This window comes from Schistocerca piceifrons, chromosome 9 (assembly GCF_021461385.2).
Source record: "Schistocerca piceifrons isolate TAMUIC-IGC-003096 chromosome 9, iqSchPice1.1, whole genome shotgun sequence".
Taxonomy (NCBI): domain Eukaryota; kingdom Metazoa; phylum Arthropoda; class Insecta; order Orthoptera; family Acrididae; genus Schistocerca; species Schistocerca piceifrons.
Window position 1 is genome coordinate 142,204,728 of NC_060146.1, and position 23,946 is coordinate 142,228,673.

At 43.5% G+C, this 23,946-nt stretch overlaps 1 protein-coding gene across 1 annotated transcript in view; it reads left to right on the forward strand.

The window, feature by feature from the left end:
• The window catches only part of LOC124716768 (hexosaminidase D-like), a 554,827-nt gene that overhangs the window by 411,263 nt on the left and 119,618 nt on the right, over nucleotides 1–23,946 (forward strand). Inside the window, exon 8 of the mRNA XM_047243314.1 lies at nucleotides 8,849–9,208. Within this exon, the coding sequence (XP_047099270.1) occupies nucleotides 8,849–9,208 (360 nt within the window). The remainder of the gene's footprint in view (nucleotides 1–8,848; nucleotides 9,209–23,946) is intronic.

Here is a 23,946-nt window from a genome sequence, read left to right on the forward strand (position 1 = left end):
AAGTGCAAGAATAAGTTTATCCACATTGTCTGCTCCGGCTGACAAGTGTCACCCTCGCAACCATTGGTGTTACCATTTCCGTTTCTATTTCGATAGGTAAGTTATTTATTTTTCAGTGTTTCATTCAGTAAAAATGAAGATAAAGCAGAGAAAAGAACTTCTTGCTTGGGAATTATAAAGTCCAAAACATAAAGGAGATATGAAGCACCACAGGCCTTTAAGAAGATCAGGAGGTATGGACTTTCATTGCTTGGAATGGAAGAGACTGTAAACACGCTGTTACAGGAAAGAAAGGAAAAAAGAGGAACATATTACACGACAGATCAACCAGGAAGCGGAAGCGATAAGTGTTCCTGCCCTCATCATTTGAAGGACGTTTCTGTCAGTCGTTTGGTTAATGTGTGAAATAATAGGTGTGTCAGAAATTAATTTTGGAAGTATTGGTTTAATTGTTGTATTTGTCCGGTTCATATACAGAACTTCAGTGTATGGTTCGCAAACTACACTACTGGCCATTAAAATTGCTACACCACGAAGATGACGTGCTACAGACGCGAAATTTAACCGACAGGAAGAAGGTGCTGTGATATGCAAAAGATTAGCTTTTCAGAGCATTCACACAAGAAACTTCCTGGCAGATTAAAACTGTGTGCCGGACCGAGACTCGAACTCGGAACCTTTGCCTACCGCGGGTAAGTGCTCTACCGACTGAGCCACCCAAGCACGACACGCTCCGTCCTCACAGCTTTACTTCTGCCATACCTCGTCTCCCACCTTCTGTGAGGACGGGGCGTGAGTCGTGCTTTGGTAGCTCAGTCGGTAGAGCACTTGCCCGCGGTAGGCAAAGGTCCCGAGTTCGAGTCTCGGTCCGGCACACAGTTTTAATCTGCCAGGAAGTTTCACATCTGCGCACACTCCGCTGCAGAGTGAAAGTCTTATTCTGGCATTCACACAAGGTTGGCGCCGGTGGCGACACCTACAACGTGCTGACATGAGGAAAGTTTCCCACCGATTTTTCATACACAAACAGCAGTTGACCGGCGTTACCTGGTGAAACGATGTTGTGATGCCTCGTGTAAGGAGGAGAAAGGCGTACCATCACGTTTCCCACTTTGATAAATGTCGGATTGTAGCCTATCGCGATTGCGGGTTATCGTGTCGTGACATTGCTGCTCGTGTTGGTCGAAATCCAATGACTGTTAGCAGAATATGGAATCGGTGGGTTCTGGAGGGTAATACGGAACGCCGTGCTGGATCCCAACGGACTCTTATCACTAGCAGTCGAGATGACAGACATCTTATCTGTATGGCTGTTTCGGAATGTGCAGCCACGTCTCGATCTCTGAGTTAACAGATAGGGACCTTTGGAAGACAACAACCATCTGCACGAACAGTTCGGCGACGTTTGCAGCAGCATGGAACATCAGCTCGGAGACCGTGGCTGCGGTTACGCTTGACGCTGCATCACAGACAGGAGCGCATGCGATGGTGTATTCAACGAAGAACCTGGGTGCATGAATGGCAAAACGTCATTTTTTCGGAAGAATCCAGGTTCTGTTTACAGCATCATGATAGTCGCATCCGTGTTTGGCGAAATCGCGGTGAACGCACATTGGAAGCGTGTATTTGTCATCGCCATACTGGCGTATCACCCGGCGTGATGGTATGGGGTGCCACTGGTTACACGTCTCGGTCAGCTCTTGTTCGCATTGACGGCCCTTTGAACAGTGGACGTTACATTTCAGATGTGTTACGAGCCGTGGCTCTACCCTTCATTCGATCCCTGCGAAACCCTACATTTCAGCAGGGTAATGCACGACCGTATGTTGCAGGTCCTGTACGGGCCTTTCTGGATACAGAAAATGTTCGACTGCTGCCCTGGTCAGCACATTCTCCAGATCTATCAGCAATTGAAAACGTCTGGTCAATGTTGGCCGAGCAACTGGTTCGTCACAGTGCGCCACTCACTACTCTTGATGAAGTGTGGTATCGTGTTGAAGCTGCATGGGCAGCTGTACCTGTACACGCCATCCAAGCTCTGACTCAATGCCGACGCGTGTCAATGCTGTTATTACGGCCAGAGGTCGTAGTTCTGGCTACTGATTTCTCAGGATCTATGCACCCAAATTACGTGATAATGTAATCACATGTTAGTTCTAGTAAATATATTTGTCCAGTGAATACCCGTTTATCATCTGCATTTCTTCTTGGTGTAGCAATCTGACTGGCCATAGTGTATACTAATCAGTTTTATTAAAATGTAACTTCACTTTTTTTGTTTTCATTAAAACGGGTTGTGTGTAGATATGGCAGTAAATATAACGCATTCAAGTGTGGAGTTGAGTAATTAATTGAGAAGTGATTCTTCCTCGTGTTGTAGCTCACTGGGGCACCGTGGGATGCTCTCTGGGGCACCCTGGGATGTTAAATGCTCATTAATATTTGTTCGTATGGGCGAAAGTCTCGTGTCTAAAGTGTTGTAGGTGGTTGCCTATCTGCCGCGACAGGCTGCCTCTAAGGTTTATAATTTATAAAAAACAGCTACCAGCCACATGCATGGTATAAAATCGTTTATTATCTTCAGACCATGACCGGTTTCGGATTTTTCTTTACAAATCCATCTTCAGATGGCAGTTACAAGCATTCTAAGTTGGACTTGTAACTGCCATCTGAAGATGGATTTGTAAAGAAAAATCCGAAACCGGTCATGGTCTGAAGATAATAAACCTTTTTAAACCATACATGTGGCTGGTAGCTGTTTTTTATAAATTATAAACCTTAGTACAACAGCCACGTTTCTCAACATGTCGACTTTCGACAAAATAGCGGTAGGCTGCCTCTAGTTTTACAAGGCGGCCGGCCACGAAAAATCAACGTTTCCGGTCACCTCCCTTCCGCTTCCGCTGCCACTGGGTCGCAGTCCGGAAGCCGAGGTGTGATAAGCGGCAGCTGTGTAAGTAACGAATCTGGAAAGACGGCGTCAGTTGTCGAGAAGCCGCACGTGCACCAGCATCGAGACAGAATAGTTGTGCCGCGTTATTTTAGGAGGAGTAGGCGTTCGCGTCTTACAGGTTTTAAAGCGATAGACAACATTTCTATTACTACCAATGATTACGTAGGCGCCCAGGTCAATTTGCATGGGCCATCGGTGTTTTGCGGTGGAGTTTTGAACTTCATTCTCGCTAACAAGGATACGAATGAACACGGTAACAGCTGGGTCACCGTTGCTCATGTACGCTGACCAAAAGTCGATAAAGTAAAAGGTCAAGATAATTTCAACCCACGTGATGTCATCGCTTATAGGACATTTCAGGTTTGTGAAGTTGACAACAGAGGTAAGGTTCATCGTATTACGTGTCGACGATGCCTTTGGTTGTGGAAGTATTCACTCTAATTTGCTTCATCATCGTTAATCTTCGAAAGTACAGGGGGGGGGGGGGGGGGGCAGCTGTTACCCAGGCGACCAATAATGTAACGGAAATTCACGTGAATACTACAGGGTTAAATGGTGATGCAGTTGTACTTGATCTATATTTGACGTTTCTCAAAAAATTCGGTATTCAGAATGTGATTTTCACTCTGCAGTAGAGTGTGCGCCCATATGAAACTTCCTGGGAGATTAAAACTGTGTACCGGACCAAGACTCGAACTCGGGACCTTTGCCTTTTGTGGGCAAGTGCTCTACGATCTGAGCTACCCAAGCATGACTCACGCCTCCTCCTCACAGCTTTACTTCCGCCAGTAAGCAAAGGTCCCGAGTTCGAGTCTCGGTCCAGCACACAGTTTTAATCTGCCAGGAAGTTTCAAATTCGGTATTATTGAATTATTCTTGGCTCTCTAAAGACATTAAGTCGTATTTGGTACAGACTGTCGGGTATGGACAGAGGTAGACAATTTCACAGACTTTCACACTCAGAATGCCTCCTTCGTTATGGGTACGTGGAAATTACCTGAGGAAAGCAGTGTCTTACTGTGGACAGACTGCAGTCACGTCCAAGTAAAACGCGAGGTCTGCAATCCATTCAGAATGTTCTCATTCTCGTTCCTGCACTCCTGTTTCCTTCATAAATTCAGTAGTTAGTTTTAATCGAAAAATCGTTCCAGGCATGCCCCGTTGACTTAACCAACGTACTTCGCAGTAATGTTTACGGTCTCCATGCTCTTTGATCAGTCACATCGAAGCCCAATGCAATTGACACCCTACATGCGACAAGACACATTTTACTATTCGTACCACAAATTTCTTCAAGTGCTCTATGCCTGGAAATTTAGTATAAAAAGCTTTTTACGATAACATTGGAAGCTGAAGAAGTGAATTAAAATTCGTGCTGCGGCCGGGACTTGAACCCGACTCTTCTTGCTTACTAGGCAGATATGCTGACCATTACAACGTATGGTCAACGTAGCTGCACGAACTACCCAAGTCGAATACCCTCCGCAATACGAACTCCAAATCTCCCCTTATATTGTCACTATTACCAGGGCTCTCCGATATTGGAATAGCAGTCCAGCATTGGACGTAATGGCAAAGTGCTGTACTACATGTGATCGTACAGATCTTAAATTAAATTTCCTCTTAGACATTTAGGTCTCTATCTACGATAACACTGGAAGCTGAAGAAGTGAATTAAAATTTATGCTGCGGCCGGGATGCCCAGTAAGCAAGAAGACCTGGTTCCCAGCCACAGCACAAATGTTAATTCACTTCTTCAGCTTCCGACGTTATCGTATATAGAGACTTGCATGTCTCAGGGAAAATTTAAGATTTATACGATCACACGTAGTACAGCACTTCCCCATTACTTCCAATGCTGGGGTGCTATTCCAATGTCGGAGAGCCCTGGTAATAGTGACAATACAAGGGGCGATGTGAATTGGACTTTGTGTTGGGGTTGGTATTTGACTTGGGTAGTTCCTGCAGCCATGCTGACTATAATGCTGTGGTGGTCAGCATATCTCCCTCGCAAACAAGAAACGCTGGGTTCGAGTCCTGGCCACAGCACAAATTTTAATTAACTTCTTCAGCTTCCAACGTTATCGTTGATAAATTAGAGACATACATGTCTCAGGGAAAATTTAATTTTAGATCAAAAAGAGCTATTTGATGTGCCGAGCAGTAAATCGCGTCTGTCAATCGTTGTAAGTCTCTGCTCTTTCGTAGCCAGCTAAATCTTTAAATTCGTATAGCTTGCTACTGTGACGGCGTTTCATAGGTAACATGGAGTACCCATCGCTTATGTGACTGCAGAATACATATAGAGTGTTCTCATACCTCTCTTGTGTCGATCATTTTTAAAGGTCTGTGACGACAGATCGCTAGACTGTCCCGTTTTATGGACGACCTTCGTATCACGAACAAATAACGAATGGTAAATAGCGCTGAGGCCACAATTCTGGCGAACTGAAGAGAGTCGTGCCGACCTAAACATACCGCACAGCAGTACTGAATGAAATGGCGCACTGAACCGCGTACTTCCGGGGAGGACCGAGCAGGCGCGCATGCAGCAGAACCCCCTGCACGCGTGACGTTTGGCACGCCGTGGCTGGACCTGCCTGGTAGAATCGCTTTGTCACTCGTTTGTCTGTCTGTGCTGTTATAACCTCTACCGGAACGGTCACGAGGTGCCCGAGAACGAAAGCGCGGCGGGACCGAACGCGAGCGGGCCGCGAACAAACGAAACGAACGGGGAAGGACGGACATGAACAACGACGGACGACCGAGGAAGAACTACCTAACAACAACACGCAAATAGCAACGGGGTCACAAGCGAAACCTCACGAATCCCCAACGTCCACTCGTACACGCAAATCAAGTAAACCCGCTGTCTGCAGGCGAGATGTCGATAGACTAACGCGAATATCAGACTGCCTGCTGAGTTTTTTTTTTTTTCCTTTATTGTTAATTTCACACCCGATACAGGTAGGCCAGCAGCGGCATACTACGCCGCTCTTCGGCCACAGATAAAACCAATGATACAAAAGAAGACAATCGCATAACAGACATGGTGGATATACAAACGTAGACATACAAAATTAAAACACACGGAGCCGTTCACGGGCGCAGAGTCCAAAATAAAAACGTTCAAACACGTGCACATGCACAGAGATGACAGACGACACACGCGGACGTTGGAGCACAAATGAGTAAACACTGGAACACTTGAGCACGAACACAACGGCACACACAAACACTAGGCCATGATCTCTGGTGTGCGAAAGTTCCCTATACGTGTACGGGGACCTGCCAAAAGGGGGAAAACGGGGGGAGGAGGAAGAGGGGAGTGTGTAGATGCCGTTGGCAGAGGAGATGGGAGGCGGAGGAAAAAAGGTAGGGGGGGGGGGAAGGTGGAGCCTGGGGGGAGGAGGGAGGGAGGAAGAGAGGAGGGAGAAAAGGGTGCCCTCGGGAAAAAACACAGGGTGCAGTAGAGGAGGATCAAAGTTGGTAGGAGGGGTAGATGGATGCGATGAGGGCATCATCAGGGAGGGGAAGCTGGCGGAAGCCACTTTGGGAGAGGGTATGGAGAGTGGAGAGATGGAGAGCAGGTGGGATGTGGGAATGCAGTCACGGCAGAGGGCGGGGGTGGGAGAGGATGGGAGGGACCACTAGCTGTAGAGGATCCATTCGAGGAAAAGGAGGTGCGGGAACAGAATAAGGTCATAGAGGATCCGTGTGGGGGATGGGAGACAGATACGATAGGCGAGGCGGAGCGCATGGCGTTCTAGGATTTGAAGGGATTTTTAAAAGATAGGAGGACCGGAGAGCCAGGTGGGATGAGCGTAGCAGAGAATGGGGCGGATGAGGGAGTTACAGGTGTGGAGGATGGTTGACGGGCCAGACCCTATGTGCAGCCAGAAAGCAGCTTGAGGAGACAGAGTCGGGAGCGTGCCTTGGCTTGGATTGTCCGGAGATGGGGAGTCCAGGAGAGGTGCCGTCAAGGGTGCCACCAAGGTACTTAAGGGTGGGGGTGAGGGCGATGGGACGGCCACAGATGGTGAGACAGAAGTCGAGGACCTGCTGAGTGAGAAGCAGGCGCTTGAATACCTGAGGGACTGCGCTGCTATTGGCCTCTGGGACCACGTGCTCCACCATGGCGCCTTCACGTTATACGCAGGCCAGGGGCGTGAGCGCAGCCACGGCTTACAGCGCGACGGCTGGAGAGACCTCTTGTGCTAATCGAGGTCCATGCCGTCCAGTGCGGAGTCGAAACCCGCGGCGCTCGGTACCAGATGTATGGCTGCTCGATAGTTAAACACCTTTCATTCTCAGGAATGGGTGAACTAACAACTTGAAATGTATGTGACGTACTAAAATTTACAGTCCCTTAGTGGAGCTAATATTTTAAGGTTCTAAGCTAATGTAAATCAAGACATGTGGGCATTTGTGTCACATACCTTGATACTCGCAAACTCACTCATCAAAACCTGAACGATAGGCTTATTTCCCGTTGACCTAGAACTATGACGTTTGACAAGAAGGAAGGTTTCACAAAACAACCAAAGCAAAAAAAATCTGGAAAATGTAATTTGTAATTATATCACACGAAAAAAGAAATGTGTATTTGACATCAGACTGACTTACTATCCATCTGTCTCTTTAGATCACTTTTTTTCTCAGGAACGAGTGGGCATATCAAGCTGAAATTTATGTCACATATTCAGGTGTATGGCATCTTGGCAATGTCATACATGTAAATGCACCCAAATGATATGGTCATTTACGTCGTATATGTTGCAAACTCAGTCATCAAAACTTATAGGGTACTCCTTGTTGACGTCGAATCATGAAATATGCCAAGAATCAACGTTTAGCAGTACAACGAAAGAAAAAATCCGAAAATCGTTAATTTATAATTACATCACACGGAAAAAAACTTTTGTTTGTCACTTGCCATCAGACTTAAAACTCAAATTAAAAAAATTCTCGAATGTCTTGGAATCCCTGGGACCTATATCTTGCCAGTATCAATAACGATTACAGGCAAAAATCTTCGACTTCTCGATTCCCAGTATGGATGAACCATACTGTGTACGAAACCCTCGCTGTATTATTCCTACTCGCAACTGGCCAATATTTTTTTATTTCGGATTAGGCTTATAGAGAGTGCGTAAATTCTTCGAGTTAACACTTCTCTCGTTATTCGAGAATATTGTTCTCTCTCTTGTTGTGCTCTTCCGGGTTTTGATTTTTACCCAATTTTGAGAGCCTGCTGTTTCTTACTGGGTGCATGTGGACTCCCACATTTTCTACTTATTTTCCTACTTCTCTTAGCTATAAGGTTTTCAATTTCTATTTGGTTAGTTAGCCAAGGATTCGTTTAGTTATGCGGTCATTATTTAACCTACATGTATGTTCACAGGATTTTCCTTCATCTCATTACATCTGTTAACTTTTAAATTTTCAGATGGAGTTCTGTATTAGATCTTAATCTGTATTTTTTGCTGCTACTTTTCGATTCTGTTATTTTTCTTAGGATTCCTCTTCCAATTTTTTTCTACTTTTTCGAGCTCTCCGAGCTGCCAGTACCTCGTCTCCTACCTTCCAAACTTTGCAGACGAGGTACTGGCAGAATTGAAGCTGTGAGGACGAGTCGTGAGTCGTGCTTGGGTAGCTCAAATGGTAGAGCACTTGCCCGCTAAGGGCAAAGGTCCCGAGTTCGAGTCTCGGTCCCGCACACAGTTTTAAGTTGCCAGGAAGTTTCATATCAGCGCACACTCCGCTGCAGAGTGAAAATCCCATTCTTTATTTCATATTGCTCAATAATTGTCACCCTGTGCGTTTTTCAAGTACAAAACGGAAGTGTCGTACGGTGGTGGCAGTGCGGTGGGACCAGGAGTGTTGTGCCGACAGGGAGCGTCTGGTGAGACGGCGCTGGCGCCCGACTTGCGGCGCACGGCTGCCAACCACGCGGCGTGGATGCGGCTGGTGTCGGGCGGGGTGGCCGGCTCCGAGGTGGAGACGCCGGCGTTCCGCGGCGTCGTGCTGACGGGCTGGTCGCGCTACGACCACTTCGCGGCGCTCTGCGAGACGCTGCCCGTGGCGGTGCCGTCGCTGCTGCTCGCGCTGCTCGTCGTCGACGAGGCAGAGCGCCAGGGGCCCAGGGCCGCGCGCGCGGACCTGCTCGCCAAGGTTGGCACCCCTGCCGCCGACACCTCCTGCACCAGCGCTGGGAAAGCAGCCTGCGTCACTTTCCTGTACACCGAACAGACAGTACTATAAGTTTCCTTTAATTTACGTCTATGGTCACTATCTTTTCTGTTTAACAGATTACCGGTTTCGGTCTTTAATGACCATCATCAGATCTGTCTCATAAAAGCAAAGTCCTAATGCTGATGATCGTCATTACAGACCGAAACCGGTAATCTGTTAAACAGAAAAGATTGTGACCATCGACGTAAATTAAAGGAAACTTATTACATATACGGGTCACTGTGTTTTTTCGCGACGATGTCGCAGCTTGTGACACAGTACTATATTGTGCAGTCTGGGGTGGGGCACCACAGGGTTCTGTCTTGTGTCATTTATTGCCCATTAAAATTGCTACACCATGCAGATGATAAACGGGTGTTCATTGGACAAATATATTGTACTAGAACTGACATGTGATTACATTTTCACCCAACTTTGGTGCACAGATCCTAAGAAATCAGTACCCAGATCAACCACCTGTGGCCGTAATAACGGTCTTGATACGCCTGGGCATTGAGTCAAACAGAGCTTGGATGGCGTGTACAGGTACAGCTGCCCATGCAGCTTCAACACGATACTACAGTTCATCAAGAGTAGTGACTGGCGTATTGTGACGAGCCAGTTGCTCGGCCACCATTCAACAGACTTTTCAGTTGGTGAGAGCTCTGGGGAATGTGCTGGCCAGGGCAGCTGTCGAACATTTTATGTATCCAGAAAGGCCCGTACAGGACCTGGAACATGCGGTCGTGCATTATCCTGCTGAAATGTAGGGTTTCGCAGGGATCGAATGAAGGGTAGAGCCACGGGTCGTAACACATCTGAAATGTAACGTCCACTGTTCAGTGCCGTCAATGCGAACAAGAGCTGACCGAGACGTGTAACCAGTGGCACCCCATACCATCACGCCGGGTGATACGCCAGTATGGCGATGACGAATACACGCTTCCAATGTGCATTCACCGTGATGTCGCCAAACACGGACGCGACCATCATGATGCTGTAAACAGAACCTGGATTCATCCGAAAAAATGACGTTTTACCATTCGTACACCCAGGTTAGTCGTTGAGTACACAATCACAGGCGCTCCTGTCTGTGATGCAGCGTCAAGGGTACCCGCAGGCATGGTGTTCGAGCTGATGTTCCATGCTGCTGCAAATGTCGTCGAACTGTTCGTGCAGATGGTTGTTGCCTTCTAAACGTCCCCATCTGTTCACTCAGGGATCGAGACGTGGCTGCACGATCCGTTACAGCCATGCGGATAAGATGCCCGTCATCTCGACTGCTAGTGATACGATGACGTTGGGATCGAGCACAGCGTTCCGTATTACCCTCCTGAACCCACCGATTCCATATTCCGCTAACAGTCATTGGATCTCGACCAACGCGAGCAGCAATGTCGCGATACGATAAACCGCAATCGCGATAGGCTACCATCCGACCTTTATCAGAGTCGGAAACGCGATGTTACTCATTTCTCCTCCTTACATGAGGCCTCACAACAACGTTTCACCAGGCAACGCCGGTCAACTGCTGTTTGTGTATGAGAAATCGGTTTGAAACTTTCCTCATATCAGCACGTTATAGGTGTCACCACCGGCGCCATCCTTGTGTGAATGCTCTGAAAAGCTTATCACTTGCATATCAGAGCATCTTGTTCCTGTCTGTTAAATTTCGCGTTTGTAGCACGTCATCTTCGTGATGTAGCAATTTTAATGGCCAGTAGTGTACATCCATTAGTTTTCACTTAAACTGAACCACATCCCAGTACCCTCAAATTATCCCAATAAGAACGTATTTTTGTGACCTCGAGTGACGCCCTCAAAAAACTGGTAATATTCCTTTAAAAGTAATAGACAGAATCCGTCCAAAGACTAAATGTACTCAACACACAGAGTTAGCGATTCTTGAAGCTGTTCACCAATCACCTCGGTGAGGCACCTGTGATATTGCAAGACAGTTCCAGATATCTCAATGTCTGGTTGCTGAAGTGTTGCGCAAGGAAGACCTGAATGCATTACACATTAACTCACTACGTCCGAGAAGTACAGTAAATGTCTCCTGCACCAAGTGGAAGGTAACAAACGTTTTATAAATCACGTGATATGGGTTGACGAATCTAGCTTGAGTCGTGAAGGTATTTTCAACCTCCACAGTGGTCGTTATTGGTCGGAACACAACCCACATGTCACCCATGTACTTGGCTTTCAGGCACGCTTTGGCAAAAACCTGTGGGCTGCAATCATGAAGGATGTGCTTTCAGGCCCTTAACTATTGTACATTAATTTCCAGTACTTTTTGTGATGCAGCAGAAAACATTCCACTTCATGTTTGCGAAGATACGGTTTCAGCAAGATGGTGCACCACCCGACTTTGGGATGAATGTACGTAACTATTTAAATGAATCTTTTCAAGGGAAATGGATTGTTCATGAAGGTCAAAAGTGGACTCCACATTGCCCTGACCTTAATCAACTAGATTTTTATTTGTCATGACACTTAAAAGAACAAGTTTATAGCACTCCACCCATGCATGTACACACCTAATAGCCAACATGCATGCCGCTTTGGGAATGGCAGATACAGGTATATTTCCTAGGGTCCAGTAAAAGTATGAACCAGTAAGTGGCGAAGTGTTTGCAAATATAAGGTGGTCACTTTGAACATCTTCTCTAAAGCGAACATTAGTCGTAATTGTACATACCGTCTCTATGAAGACAATCCTGGACCTCAGATGTACAGACTGAAATTATTGTGCATAGTATATCGTGCATTCTAGTGTAGCCTTCCTGTTGCGTTCTTTGTACTTCGTTGGATAAAGACTATGTTACTGTATTCACTATTATTGTCTATTGGCTTTATTTGTGTCATTGACGAAACGAAGAGGTGGTTTACATCTGTAAGAAGTTTGTGTTATCACATAACGTTTAAATAAAGGAAACAGTGACAGAGAGAAATACACAAGGTACCACATTGTGGAGCTGTAAACTGGATATAGTTTGATGCTTTAACGGAAAAAAAGAAAAATTGCGTGAACATGACTCGAACGTCGGAGAGTCTGGATTGTCACGTCTCACTAAACTAATCGGACAGCCCTGGCACAGCCAAGAGTTCATGCTACCTGTTTTTGGCCACACTGCACGCAGTTACAGCGTTGCCAGAGCCTCATTTTTTGAGTCGAATTTCTATTAAACTTGTTGGTGGGACTTGGTTTTAGTAGATACATTTTCGCTTTGAACTGTGATGAGTAATTACACGGTTACCATCAAATACAATTTTTTTTTACCTGGTATCAGTTGCACATCTACCAGATGACCAGTTATAATTAAACGACATCGGATGTGATGTATCACAGGCTTCTATGTTGGATCCTTCACTGTGTCCAATACAGAAAATGAACTTCCACTTTCTCTGACCCACTTGCACGTTTGGCACTACTGCCACGAAAATATTCACCACCTGTGTGACAGAAAGCGATCTATGGTATATGCAGCTATCATACATGCAGCTCTAATATCTGTGAAGTACCGCAGAGCCCTATTTTGCTTTGTTTACTCTATCCAATAAACATTATTCCACTTTTACTGGGCTGCTCGCAAAGATCGTCATTAGACCCAGAAAAATATTTAACACTTGCGTGACAGAAAGCAGTAGCATATCCGCCACACAGGCAGTAACAAGGCAATTAGCTGAGGAATAACAGGGTTCTACCATTGGTCTCTTGTTGTCTGTAATACTCAGAATATACTCTCCGTCCAAACGGGCCCTGGGAGGTTCAACGGCACTGGCCGGCCACTGTGTCAGAATTAGCCCAGAGGCAGCACTGCGTGCAGATGTGGAGGGGCATGTGGTCAGCACACCGCTCTCCCAGCCGTATGTCAGTTTACGAGACCGGAGACGCTACTTCTCAATCAAGTTACCCCTCAGTTTGTCTCACAGGTGCTGAGTGCACCCCGCTTGCCAACAGCACTCGGCAGACCGGATGGTCCCCCACTGAAGTGCTAGTCCAGCCTGACAGCACTACGGTGATCTGATGGGAACCGGTGTTACCACTGCGGCAAGCCTGTTGGCCACGATATACTAGAAGTCTATATACGCCTAGGGACTTCGCACAGTTTGGGAAGTAAGTAGCGGATTTATTCGTATCCATTCATAAAAGAACAGTAGATCTTCAAGTATTGAAGTCATCAGTACACTAAAAAAGATTTGGAAATGAAAGGATTTACAACAGCGTTCGTTAATGAATTATCGGAAGCTGTGGGCTAGTAAGCTGCATCGTGTTAGGTTTTGTGGTTTTGTTGGCGAAATTTCCAAATGCCTTGTCTCAGTCATTGCACACAAGGAAGGTAGTGTTCTGCTGTAAGCTAAATCCCTGTCATATGTTAGAGTTGGTAAACAACCCATCTTATATTATCATTGGGTTATGATGTCATCACAGTATCAGTTTGAATCATACTATTTTAAAGCCTATGTGAATGAAAATTCTTATTTGTAGATGTAGGAAACTTGGGTAATACCTCAACATGAAAAACAGGAAATGTCAGATCATACTCGGTTGCAGAAGAACACAGTCCAACACTTTTTAGTTCAGATGGCTAAGTTCCTTGATCGATAATTCTGAGGCCTCTGGGTTGTGCGTGGTTTAGCAACATAGCTATCTCCACTGTTTTAGTCATCACAAAACCCAGATTTATCATGCCAGGCGACCCATTATGGGGAAAAATCATGTCTCATCTGGCTCAATGACATATGCAAAAGAATTGCACAAAAGCGTTGAGGAAGCCTTTCGAGATGAGATGATCTGCAACATGTCAATGACGATATGCAGACATATAGGCCTGTGCTTAAGGCAAGGTGGGTAAATAGATAAAGTAGTTCAATATACAATATTCTATTTGATTTATGGATACAGCAACTTCTTGTATACAATTTGCATTAATGGATCCTGTAAAACTAATACACTTTACAACTAATACTTTAACCAGTAACACCTCCTCCCCCCATTCTCTATAGGATCGAACTCCCATGCATAAAACATCTTCAAACGTCCGATTACTTCACCAATGAGTATTTCACGCATCTCATTAATTATGACATTATATCTCATGCACTAAGTATTGTACAAAGACATAATTTTGCAGGTATATTCAGTAGTATACGTAGATACTGTCTGAAAAATATGTTGAGAACATAATTGGTATTAAAGAAGTAATAAATTAAAACGTCATGCCTGATGACGACGTTTTGCTGTATGGTTTGCGAATAGGTGGTAAGTGTTTTTTTTTTTGCTTTCGTCATTTTGTGGCAAGTATCAGCGAGAAAAAAAAACCTTTTTTAAAGGGTTTAAATTATGTGTAAAGTTTGTCGGACGACGCTAAGCGCTCTCAAATACTATATTAACATAATATGTGTAATTTGTGTGCTGTGAGTTACCCTAACAGTGTTTAACGTTAGTTCTTGTCTTACTGCGTGAAACCTGCAACGTACGAGTAAGATTCCACATCTTGACTGCATTTAAATTTTTAAATACAGTTAATTATTATACACGCATTAAAAGAAGTTTTGAATCACGCCGGTTCCCAGCAGCCCTGAAGATAGACATTGACTGTGTATTTGTATCACAGACACAGTCCCGTTGACTGTTCAGGGATGTCACTAAACACGCCCAAAGATGTAAACAACCATGCATGAGCAGCGGCTATTAGACGGAGGGGATCCGACAGCCGATCAGTTCCACTCATTCCACCAGGAAGGAGGTACACAGCTCGTGTTGTCTGTAGTTCAACCATGCCTAGACGGTCAATACCACGGTTTGATCACGTTCGTATTGTTACTTTGTGCCAGCAAGGGCTCTCAACAACGGAAGTGTCCAGGCGTCTCGGAATGAACTAAAGCGATGTTGTTCGGATATAGAGGAGATAGACGACTCAAGCTGTGCGCAATAACCTGCATGATGCGCAACTTCACTCCCGACGTCCATGGTGAGGTCCATATTTGCAATTTCGACACAATGCAGCGCGGTACAGATGGGCCCAACGACATGCCGAATGGACCGCTCAGGATTGGCATCACGTTCTCTTCACCGATGAGTGTCGCATATGCCTTCAACCCGATCAGGCTGAACGCCTTAGACACAATGTCCAGCGAGTGCAGCAAAGAGGAGGTTCCCTGCTGTTTTGGGGTGGCATTATGTGGGGCCGACGTATGCTGCTGTCGGTCATGGAAGGTGCTGCAACGGTTTTACGTTGCGTGAATGCCATCCTTCGACCGATAGCTTAACCATACATATCAGCAGCATATTGGTGAGGCATTCGTCTTCATGGACGACAATTCGCGCCCCCATCGTGCACATGTTGTGAATTATTTCCTTTGGGATAACGACATCGCTCGACTAGAGTGGTCAGTATGTTCTCCAGGCATGAACCCTATCGAACATGCCTGGGATAGATTGAAAAGGGCTGTTTATCGACGACGTGACCCACCAACCACTGTGAGGGATGTACGCCGAATCGCCGTTGAGGAATGGGACAATCTGGACCAACAGTGCCGTGATGAACTTGTGGATACTACGCCACGACAAATACAGGCATGCATCATTGCAAGACGACGAGTTCTCGGCATTAAAGGTACCTGTGTGTACAGCAGTCTGGACCACCAACTCTGAAGGTCTCGCTGTATGATGGTGCAACATACAATGTGTGGTTTTCATGAGCAGAAATGATGGTTATGTTGGTCTCTATTCTAATTTTCTGTACACGTTCCCGAACTCTCGGAATTGAGGTGATGTAAAACTTTTTTGGAGGTGTGTATGAAGTACTGAAACTCAATTTCTGTTGCACTCGGTAGCTGATAGATGGCAACGTAACGTATACTATGCCACGATTTTAGCCGTTTACTGATACAAGGTAGTTAATAAGGTGTAACACAGGGTTCCTTGTTGTGTCTAATATATGTACATTAATGATCTGTCACTTTCTCTTAGATGTTCTCCAAATTTGGTACCATTTGTACTATAATACCTGCCACCTGCATTACAGAAAGCAGCTTTCATCAGTTCCAAAAATAGGAGATAGGCATTTATAATTGTGGAAGGCAGGATTGGTGTCCCACAGGGGTTCATCTTCGTTCCTTTCGTGTATATTAGATATTTTAATGATCTTCCACTTTCACTCAGCTGCTTACCAAGGTTATAACTGCTGCCATTAAAATATTCATTAGCTGCGACACAGAAAGTATCATTTATCCCTTGTCTATGTCCATGTCCACAAAGTTGGCATTTGCAGTGCAAGGCAAATGACCACAGCGTTCTATATTGGTGACTGATATACTTTAGTGATCTTCCCCATCCACTTTCACTAAACGCAAATACAAGGGGATACCTGAAAGTTACCTGCAATACTAATCCACTAGGCGAAACTTGCAGAGCGCCAGTTTCTCTCACTGGCGGTATGTTGTGAAAGTGTCTGCATGTCTACTGTTGCCCCTCGTGTCGCCTGAGTAGGTTTTGTCTGCCAGTATTGAATTTGTTTGCAGCAGCCGTTTTGCTGTAACAGTAGCCCATGCAGCTTCCTGCCTGGAAAAAAACTCCGCAGAACTTGCTGAGTTGTTGAAAACAGCACAAAAGGTGAGGCTGTGGTAAAAATCAAGTTTATAAATGGCTTTAACGTTTAAAAAATGCCTGTATGTTAATTGGAGACGTTCTAGACGTCTTTCAAAAGCCTAAACATTTGAAAATTTCAAGGTAATTAGTGGAATGAGACTGGAACCGCCGAAGGACAACTGAGTTTGTAGCAGAGTAACTGGATTTTCTTGGGGCTCAGTTCAGCTGTATCTGATGGATGGTATGGAAATAAGAAGTGTCACTGTCAAATCTGTGTTTCGAATTCTGCAAGCCCACCGTAAGTGTGTTGAGTAGAAGCATGTTGTGCTTGAAAGAACAGCTCCAGACCAACACAGAATTCTTTTCCAAGGACATTGCTGGTGGAGCTGGGAATACAATCCCAAAACCAAATAAGAATGCATAGCAATGCTCAAGATGAGAGGGATCTGTGGCCCACCATTAAAGATGAATATAGAAAATGTTTTATACAATAAATTCATCAAAAGTACAAATATATCATTTATAATACACAGTATTAAATATGGCCAAAGTAGGAAGGATATGAAGTGCAGACTGGCAATGGTATGAACAACGTTTCTGAATAACAGAAATCTGTTCGAATATAGACTTAAGTGTTAGGAAGTCTTTTCTGAAGGTATTTACGTGAAAGGTAGCCATGTATGGAAGTGAAACACCGATGAATAACAGTTCAGACAGGAAGAGAATGAAAGCTTTTGAAATGTGGTGCTACAGAAGAAAGTTGAAGATTAAATGGGTACATCACATGCCTAGTGAGGAGGTACTGAACAGAAATGGGGAGACAAGAAACTTGTGGCGCAATTTGACTAAAAGAAGGAATTGGTTGATAAGACACATTTTGTGGCATGAACTGATGAAGAATTTAGTACTGGGGGGAAGAGTAGGGTGAAAAAAATCATAGAGTAAGACAAAGAGGTGAATACAGTAAGCAGATTCACAAGGTTGTAGACGGCAGTAGTTCTTCAGAGATGAAAAGGCTTGCACAAGATAGATTAGCATGGAGAGCTGCATCAAACCAGTTTTTGGGCTGAAGACCACAACAACAATACTGAGTACTTTAAAGATGAAAAATAAAATATATAGCTTCCATGTTATTCGTGTCTCGTATGCAGGTATTGACTGTTGATACAATTGGGAAATGAGGATATAGTAGACACAATTTACACCTGAAGGAGTAGTTCAGATATGTTGGCTGAGCTTTTTGCAGAAAATATACAGTGGCGCACCATCATACAAATTAAGAGCTCTTTGGTTACTGGCGTCAGATAGGTACATTTTTTAAGAGTAGAGTCAGGATTCAGGCATCCTGTGTTGAAAGAAGTGAAAATAAAAGACGAGCCCAACATAATGCTTAAGATTTCACAGGAAAGTGTAGCTTACAAAATATTTCACAGTTGACTAGTAAGGTATATGAGCGTCGTGTCTGTTTGTAAAATCTAGAAAGCTATGAAAATACAGACACCCTGTGCCTATTTGAACATCACATAACCGCATTGTTAGATAAGTTGTTGTTGTTGTGGTCTTCAGTCCTGAGACTGGTTTGATGCAGCTCTCCATGCTACTCTATCCTGTGCAAGCTTCTTCATCTCCCAGTACTTACTGCAACCTACATCCTTCTGAATTTGCTTAGTGTATTCATCTCTTGGTCTCCCTCTATGATTTTTACCCTCCACGCTGCCCTCCAGCACTAAATTGGTGATCCCTTGATGCCTCAGAACATGTCCTACCAACCGATCCCTTCTTCTTGTCAAGTTGTGCCACAAACTCCTCTTCTCCCCAATTCTATTCAATACCTCCTCATTAGTTACGTGATCTACCCATCTGATCTTCAGCATTCTTCTGTAGCAAAACATTTCGAAAGCTTCTATTCTCTTCTTGTCCAAACTATTTATCGTCCACGTTTAACTTCCACACTTGGCTACACTCCATACAAATACTTTCAGAAACGACTTCCTGACACTTAAATCTATACTCGATGTTAACAAATTTCTCTTCTTCAGAAACGCTTTTCTTGCCATTGCCAGTCTACGTTTTATATCCACTCTACTTCGACCATCATCATTTGTTTTGCTCCACAAATAGCAAAACTCCTTTACTACTTTAAGTGTCTCATTTCTTTATCTAATTCCCTCAGCATCACCGGACTTAGTTCGACTACATTCCATTATCCTCGTTTTGCTTTTGTTGATGTTCATATTATATCCTCCACTGTCCATTACATTCAACTGCTCTTCCAAGTCCTTTGCTGTCTCTGACAGATTTACAATGTCATCGGCGAACCTCAACATTTTTATTTCTTCTCCATGGATTTTTAATTCCTACTCCGAATTTGTTTCCTTTACTGCTTGCTCGATATACAGATTGAATAACATCGGGGAGAGGCTACAACCCTGTCTCACTCCCTTCCCAACCGCTACTTCCCTTTCATGTCCCTCGACTCTTATAAGTGCCATTTGGTTTCTGTACAAATTGTAAATAGCCTTTCGCTCCCTGTATTTTATCCCTGCCACCTTTAGAACTTGAAAGAGAGTATTCCAGTCAACATTGTCAAAAGCTTTCTCTAAGTCTACAAACGCTAGAAACGTGGTTTGCCTTTCCTTAATCTTTCTTCTAAGATAAGTCGTAAGGTCAGTATTGCCTCACGTGTTCCAATATTTCTACGGAATCCAAACTGGTCTTTCCCAAGGTTGGCTTCTACTAGTTTTTCCATTCGTCTGTAAAGAATTCGCGTTAGTATTTTGCAACTGTGGCTTATTAAACTGATAGTTCGGTAATTTTCACATCTGTCAACACCTGCTTTCTTTGGGATTGGAATTATTATATTCTTCTTGAAGTCTGAGGGTATTTCGCGTGTCTGATACATCTTGCTCACCAGATGGTGGAGTTTTGTAAGGACTGGCTCTCCCAAGGCCGTCAGTCGTTCTAATGGAATGTTATCTACTCCCGGGGCCTCGTTTCGACTCAGTTCTTTCAATGCTCTGTCAAACTCTTCACGTAGTATTGTATCTCCCATTTCGTCTTCATCTACATTCTCTTCCATTTCCGGAATATTGTCCTCAAGTACGTCGCCCTTGTATAGACTATATACTCCTTCCACCTTTCTGCTTTCCCTCCTTTGCTTAGAACTGGGTTTCCATCTGAGCTCTTGATATTCATACAAGTGGTTCTCTTTTCTCCAAAGGTCTCTTTAATATTCCTGTAGGCAGTATCTATCTTACCCCTAGTGAGATAAGCCTCTACATCCTTACATTTGTCCTCTAGCCATCCCTCCTTAGCCATTTTGCACTTCCTGTCGATCTCATTTTTGAGACGTTTGTATTCCTTTTTGCCTGCTTCATTTACTGAATTTTGATATTTTCTCCTTTCATCAATTAAATTCAGTATTTATTCTGTTACCCAAGGATTTCTACTAGCCCTCGTCTTTTTACCTACTTGATCCTCTGCTGCCTTCACTACTTCATCCCTCAGAGCTACCCATTCTTCTTCTACTGTATTCCTTTCCCCCATTTGTGACAATTGTTCACTTATGCTCTCCCTGAAACTCTGTACAACCTCTGGTTTAATCAGTTTGTCCAGATCCCATCTCCTTAACTACCACCTTTTTGCAGTTACTTCAGTTTTAATCTACAGCTCATAACCAGTAGATTGTGGTCAGAGTCCACATCTGCTCCCGTAAATGTCTTACAGTTTAATACCTGGTTCCTAAATCTCTGTCTTACCATTATATAATCTATCTGATACGTTCTAGTATTTCCAAGGTTCTTCCATGTGTACAATCTTCTTTTATGATTGTTGAACCAAGTGTTGGCTATGATTAAGTTATGCTCTGTGCAAAATTCTACCAGACGGCCTCCTCTTTCATTTCTTTCCCCCAATCCATATTCACCTACTATGTTTCCTTCTCTCCCTTTTCCTACTCTCGAATTCCAGTCACCTATGACTATTAAATTTTCGTCTCCCTTCACTACCTGAATAATTTCTTTTACCTCATCATACATTTCATCAATTTCTTCATCATCATCAGAGCTAGTTGGCATATAGACTTGTACTATTGTAGTAGGTGTGGCTTCGTGTCTATCTTGGCCACAATAATGCGTTCACTATGCTGTTTGTAGTAGCTTACCCGCACTCCTATTCTTTTATTCATTATTAAACCTACTCCTGCATTACCCCTATTTGATTTTGTATTTATAACCCTGTAATCACCTGACCAAAAGTCTTGTTCCTCCTGCCACCGAACTTCACTAATTCCCACTACATCTAACTTTAACCTGTCCGTTTCCCTTTTTAAGTTTTCTAACCTATCTGCCCGATTAAGGGATCTGACATTCCACGCTCCGATCCGCAGAACGCCAATTTTCTTTCTCCTGATAAAGACGTCCTCTTGAGTAGTCCCCGCCCGGAGATCCGAATGGGGGACTATTTTACCCAAGTGGACGCCATCATCATTTAACCATACGGTAAAGCTGCATGCCCTCGGGAATAATTACGGCTGTAGTTTCCCCTTGCTTTCAGCCGTTCGCAGTACCAGCACAGCAAGGCCGTTTTGGTTGGTGTTACAAGGCCAGATCAGTCAATCATCCAGACTGTTCCACCTGCAACTACTGAAAAGGCTGCTGCCCCTCTTCAGGAACCACACGTTTGTCTGGCCTCTCAACAGATACCCCTCTGTTGTGGTTGCACCTACGGTACGGCCATCTGTATTGCTGAAGCATGCAAGCCTCCCCACGAACGGCAAGGTCCATGGTTAATGTTACATATAAAAATTACACTGTAGCAGCTTACTCATGCAGGACTAATATGGGAAAAGGAGGAGTTATTACACATATTAAAGACAGCACCCATGTTCAAGAACAATGAGACAAGTAGATTTTGTGGTGATCAGTATATAGTGTGGTGTGCTTGTAACTTAATACCAAAAAATAGTTCACTTTAAATTGTAACTACATGTAGGTCCGCATAATAAATTTTTAACTGTTTATGTAGAATTTGGATCCCTTGCTATGCCACTTGCCAGACAGCAACAAGCAGTCTGTGATGGATTCAATGTAGATTTTCTCAAGGATTCTTATAGGAACAAAGTTCTCGAAACCGTATTGTGATCCTACAGTTTGAATTTAGAACTTAACTTCCCAACATGGGTGCATAAAAACAGTAGGACCTTAATGTTTTCTTTGGCGAAGCTCAAAGGACGAAAATAACTGCTTACCCAGTAACAAATACGCAATCTGATCATGATGTTAGTTAGGATAAATAGAGTCTTACAGTACTGATGCACCTCAGTGGAAGTCAGACAGAATAATTAATGACTCTAGAACAAATATTTTTTCAGAGCGTTTAAGATTTGACCTGAGATGAAATTTGCAATGATCTAAATTCTAACATAAAATTTAATCTGTTCCATGATAAATTCATATCATTATTTGAAAATAACTTTCATCACAAGCTTATCAGCAAGAACATTAAACAGCCATGTAAAAATCACTACGGGGGTTAAAGTAGCTTGGCAAAGGAAAAGAGATAAACCTGTTGGCAAGAACAAGTAGAGATCCTGCAGTAGCCACGCACAACAAAAACTACTGACAATAGCTAAGAAAAGTTATTAAACTGTAAAGTAATATGCACATGTCAGTAATTCCATCAACTAAATTAAGGCTGTATGAGATGTAATGAAATGCGAGACAGGACAACCAGCCAAAGAACGGGATAACAGCACTGTTGAACTCATTATTAAATTGAATGCAAAGTCTATAACTGATGAGTCACATGTAGCAATATATTTAATACTAATTTCTGAAACACAGAAAGTATATGAACAAACAGTTCAAGAGAACAATCACAGCGGTGTGGTGAAAAATCAACTCTCACAACACTCAGTCATATGAATATATCACCAACTTCTCCTTCTGAAATTAAGAAAATTATATATTTTTTTCGAAAATAAAACCTTATGTGTATTTGATTGTGTTTCCAATAGAATACTAAATATTTGTTTCAGTATCTCAAGGCAGTTTTGCTGAGCGACTGAAATGTGCTCTTTTAACCCCTTTCTGAGGATGGCGATAAGATAGATGTTAATAACTACTGATATGTTCCACTATGAAATAATTTTCCAAAATTTTTGAGAAAGTGAGGTATTCCAGAATAGTATCCCACTGGAGCAACGATAATATCTTCAGCAGATCACAGTTCGTGTCTCAGAAGAGTTACTCAACTGAGAAGGCCTTTTACATGTTCACTCACCAGATTTTACAAGCATTAAATAACAACATAGCACTGGTTTGTCTTTTTTGCCACATATATAAAACATTCGACTATGTGAATCTCAATATTCTCCTGACAAATTGAGATTTTATGGGATTGATGGTACAACCAGAAAATGGATAATGTGATATCTGTCCAAAAGAATGCAGTAAGTTGTGCTTAGTAATTCAGTGACTGTAGTCCAGGGACATAATTCTGAATGGGGAGAAATCACATATGGGATTCCCCAGGGCTCAAACTTGGGTCCACAGTTATTCCTCAGATACATAAACGATCTTCTGTATAATGTGCAACAAACAGAAGTAGTTCTTTTCCATATGAAACTAGTATTTTAAAAAGCGCAAACATACATACAACTGAATAAATGGCAAACAAGGGTCTTAAAAGTATCATTGACACATATTGTGCATATGGTGTCATCCTTAGTTTTAAAAGAACATATTCAGTCAAGCACATCTATGGGTACTTCACTGATTATAAATGTAAGACATGGCGAGGAAATAATAAATTTGGTGGAAACTTCAAAATTATTATGTGTCCATATTGATGAGAATTTAAACAGGGAAAAGCACATTTTGGAGTTCCTAAAACACCTTAATTGACACACATTTTCACTTAGAATCGTTGTAAATCTGGGGTAGAGGCAAATCAGTAAGTTGACACATTTTGCATATTTTTATTCAGTAATGTCACATTGAATAATGGGATGACTCATCTTTAAGAAGGGAAGTCTTCATTGCTCAAAAACGTGTTGTAAGAATATTATGTGTGGCTCACCCATGATTATTTTGCAGATATTTGTTTAAGGAGTTAAGCATTCTGAATACTGCTTCAGTATATATTTATTCCCCAATGAAGT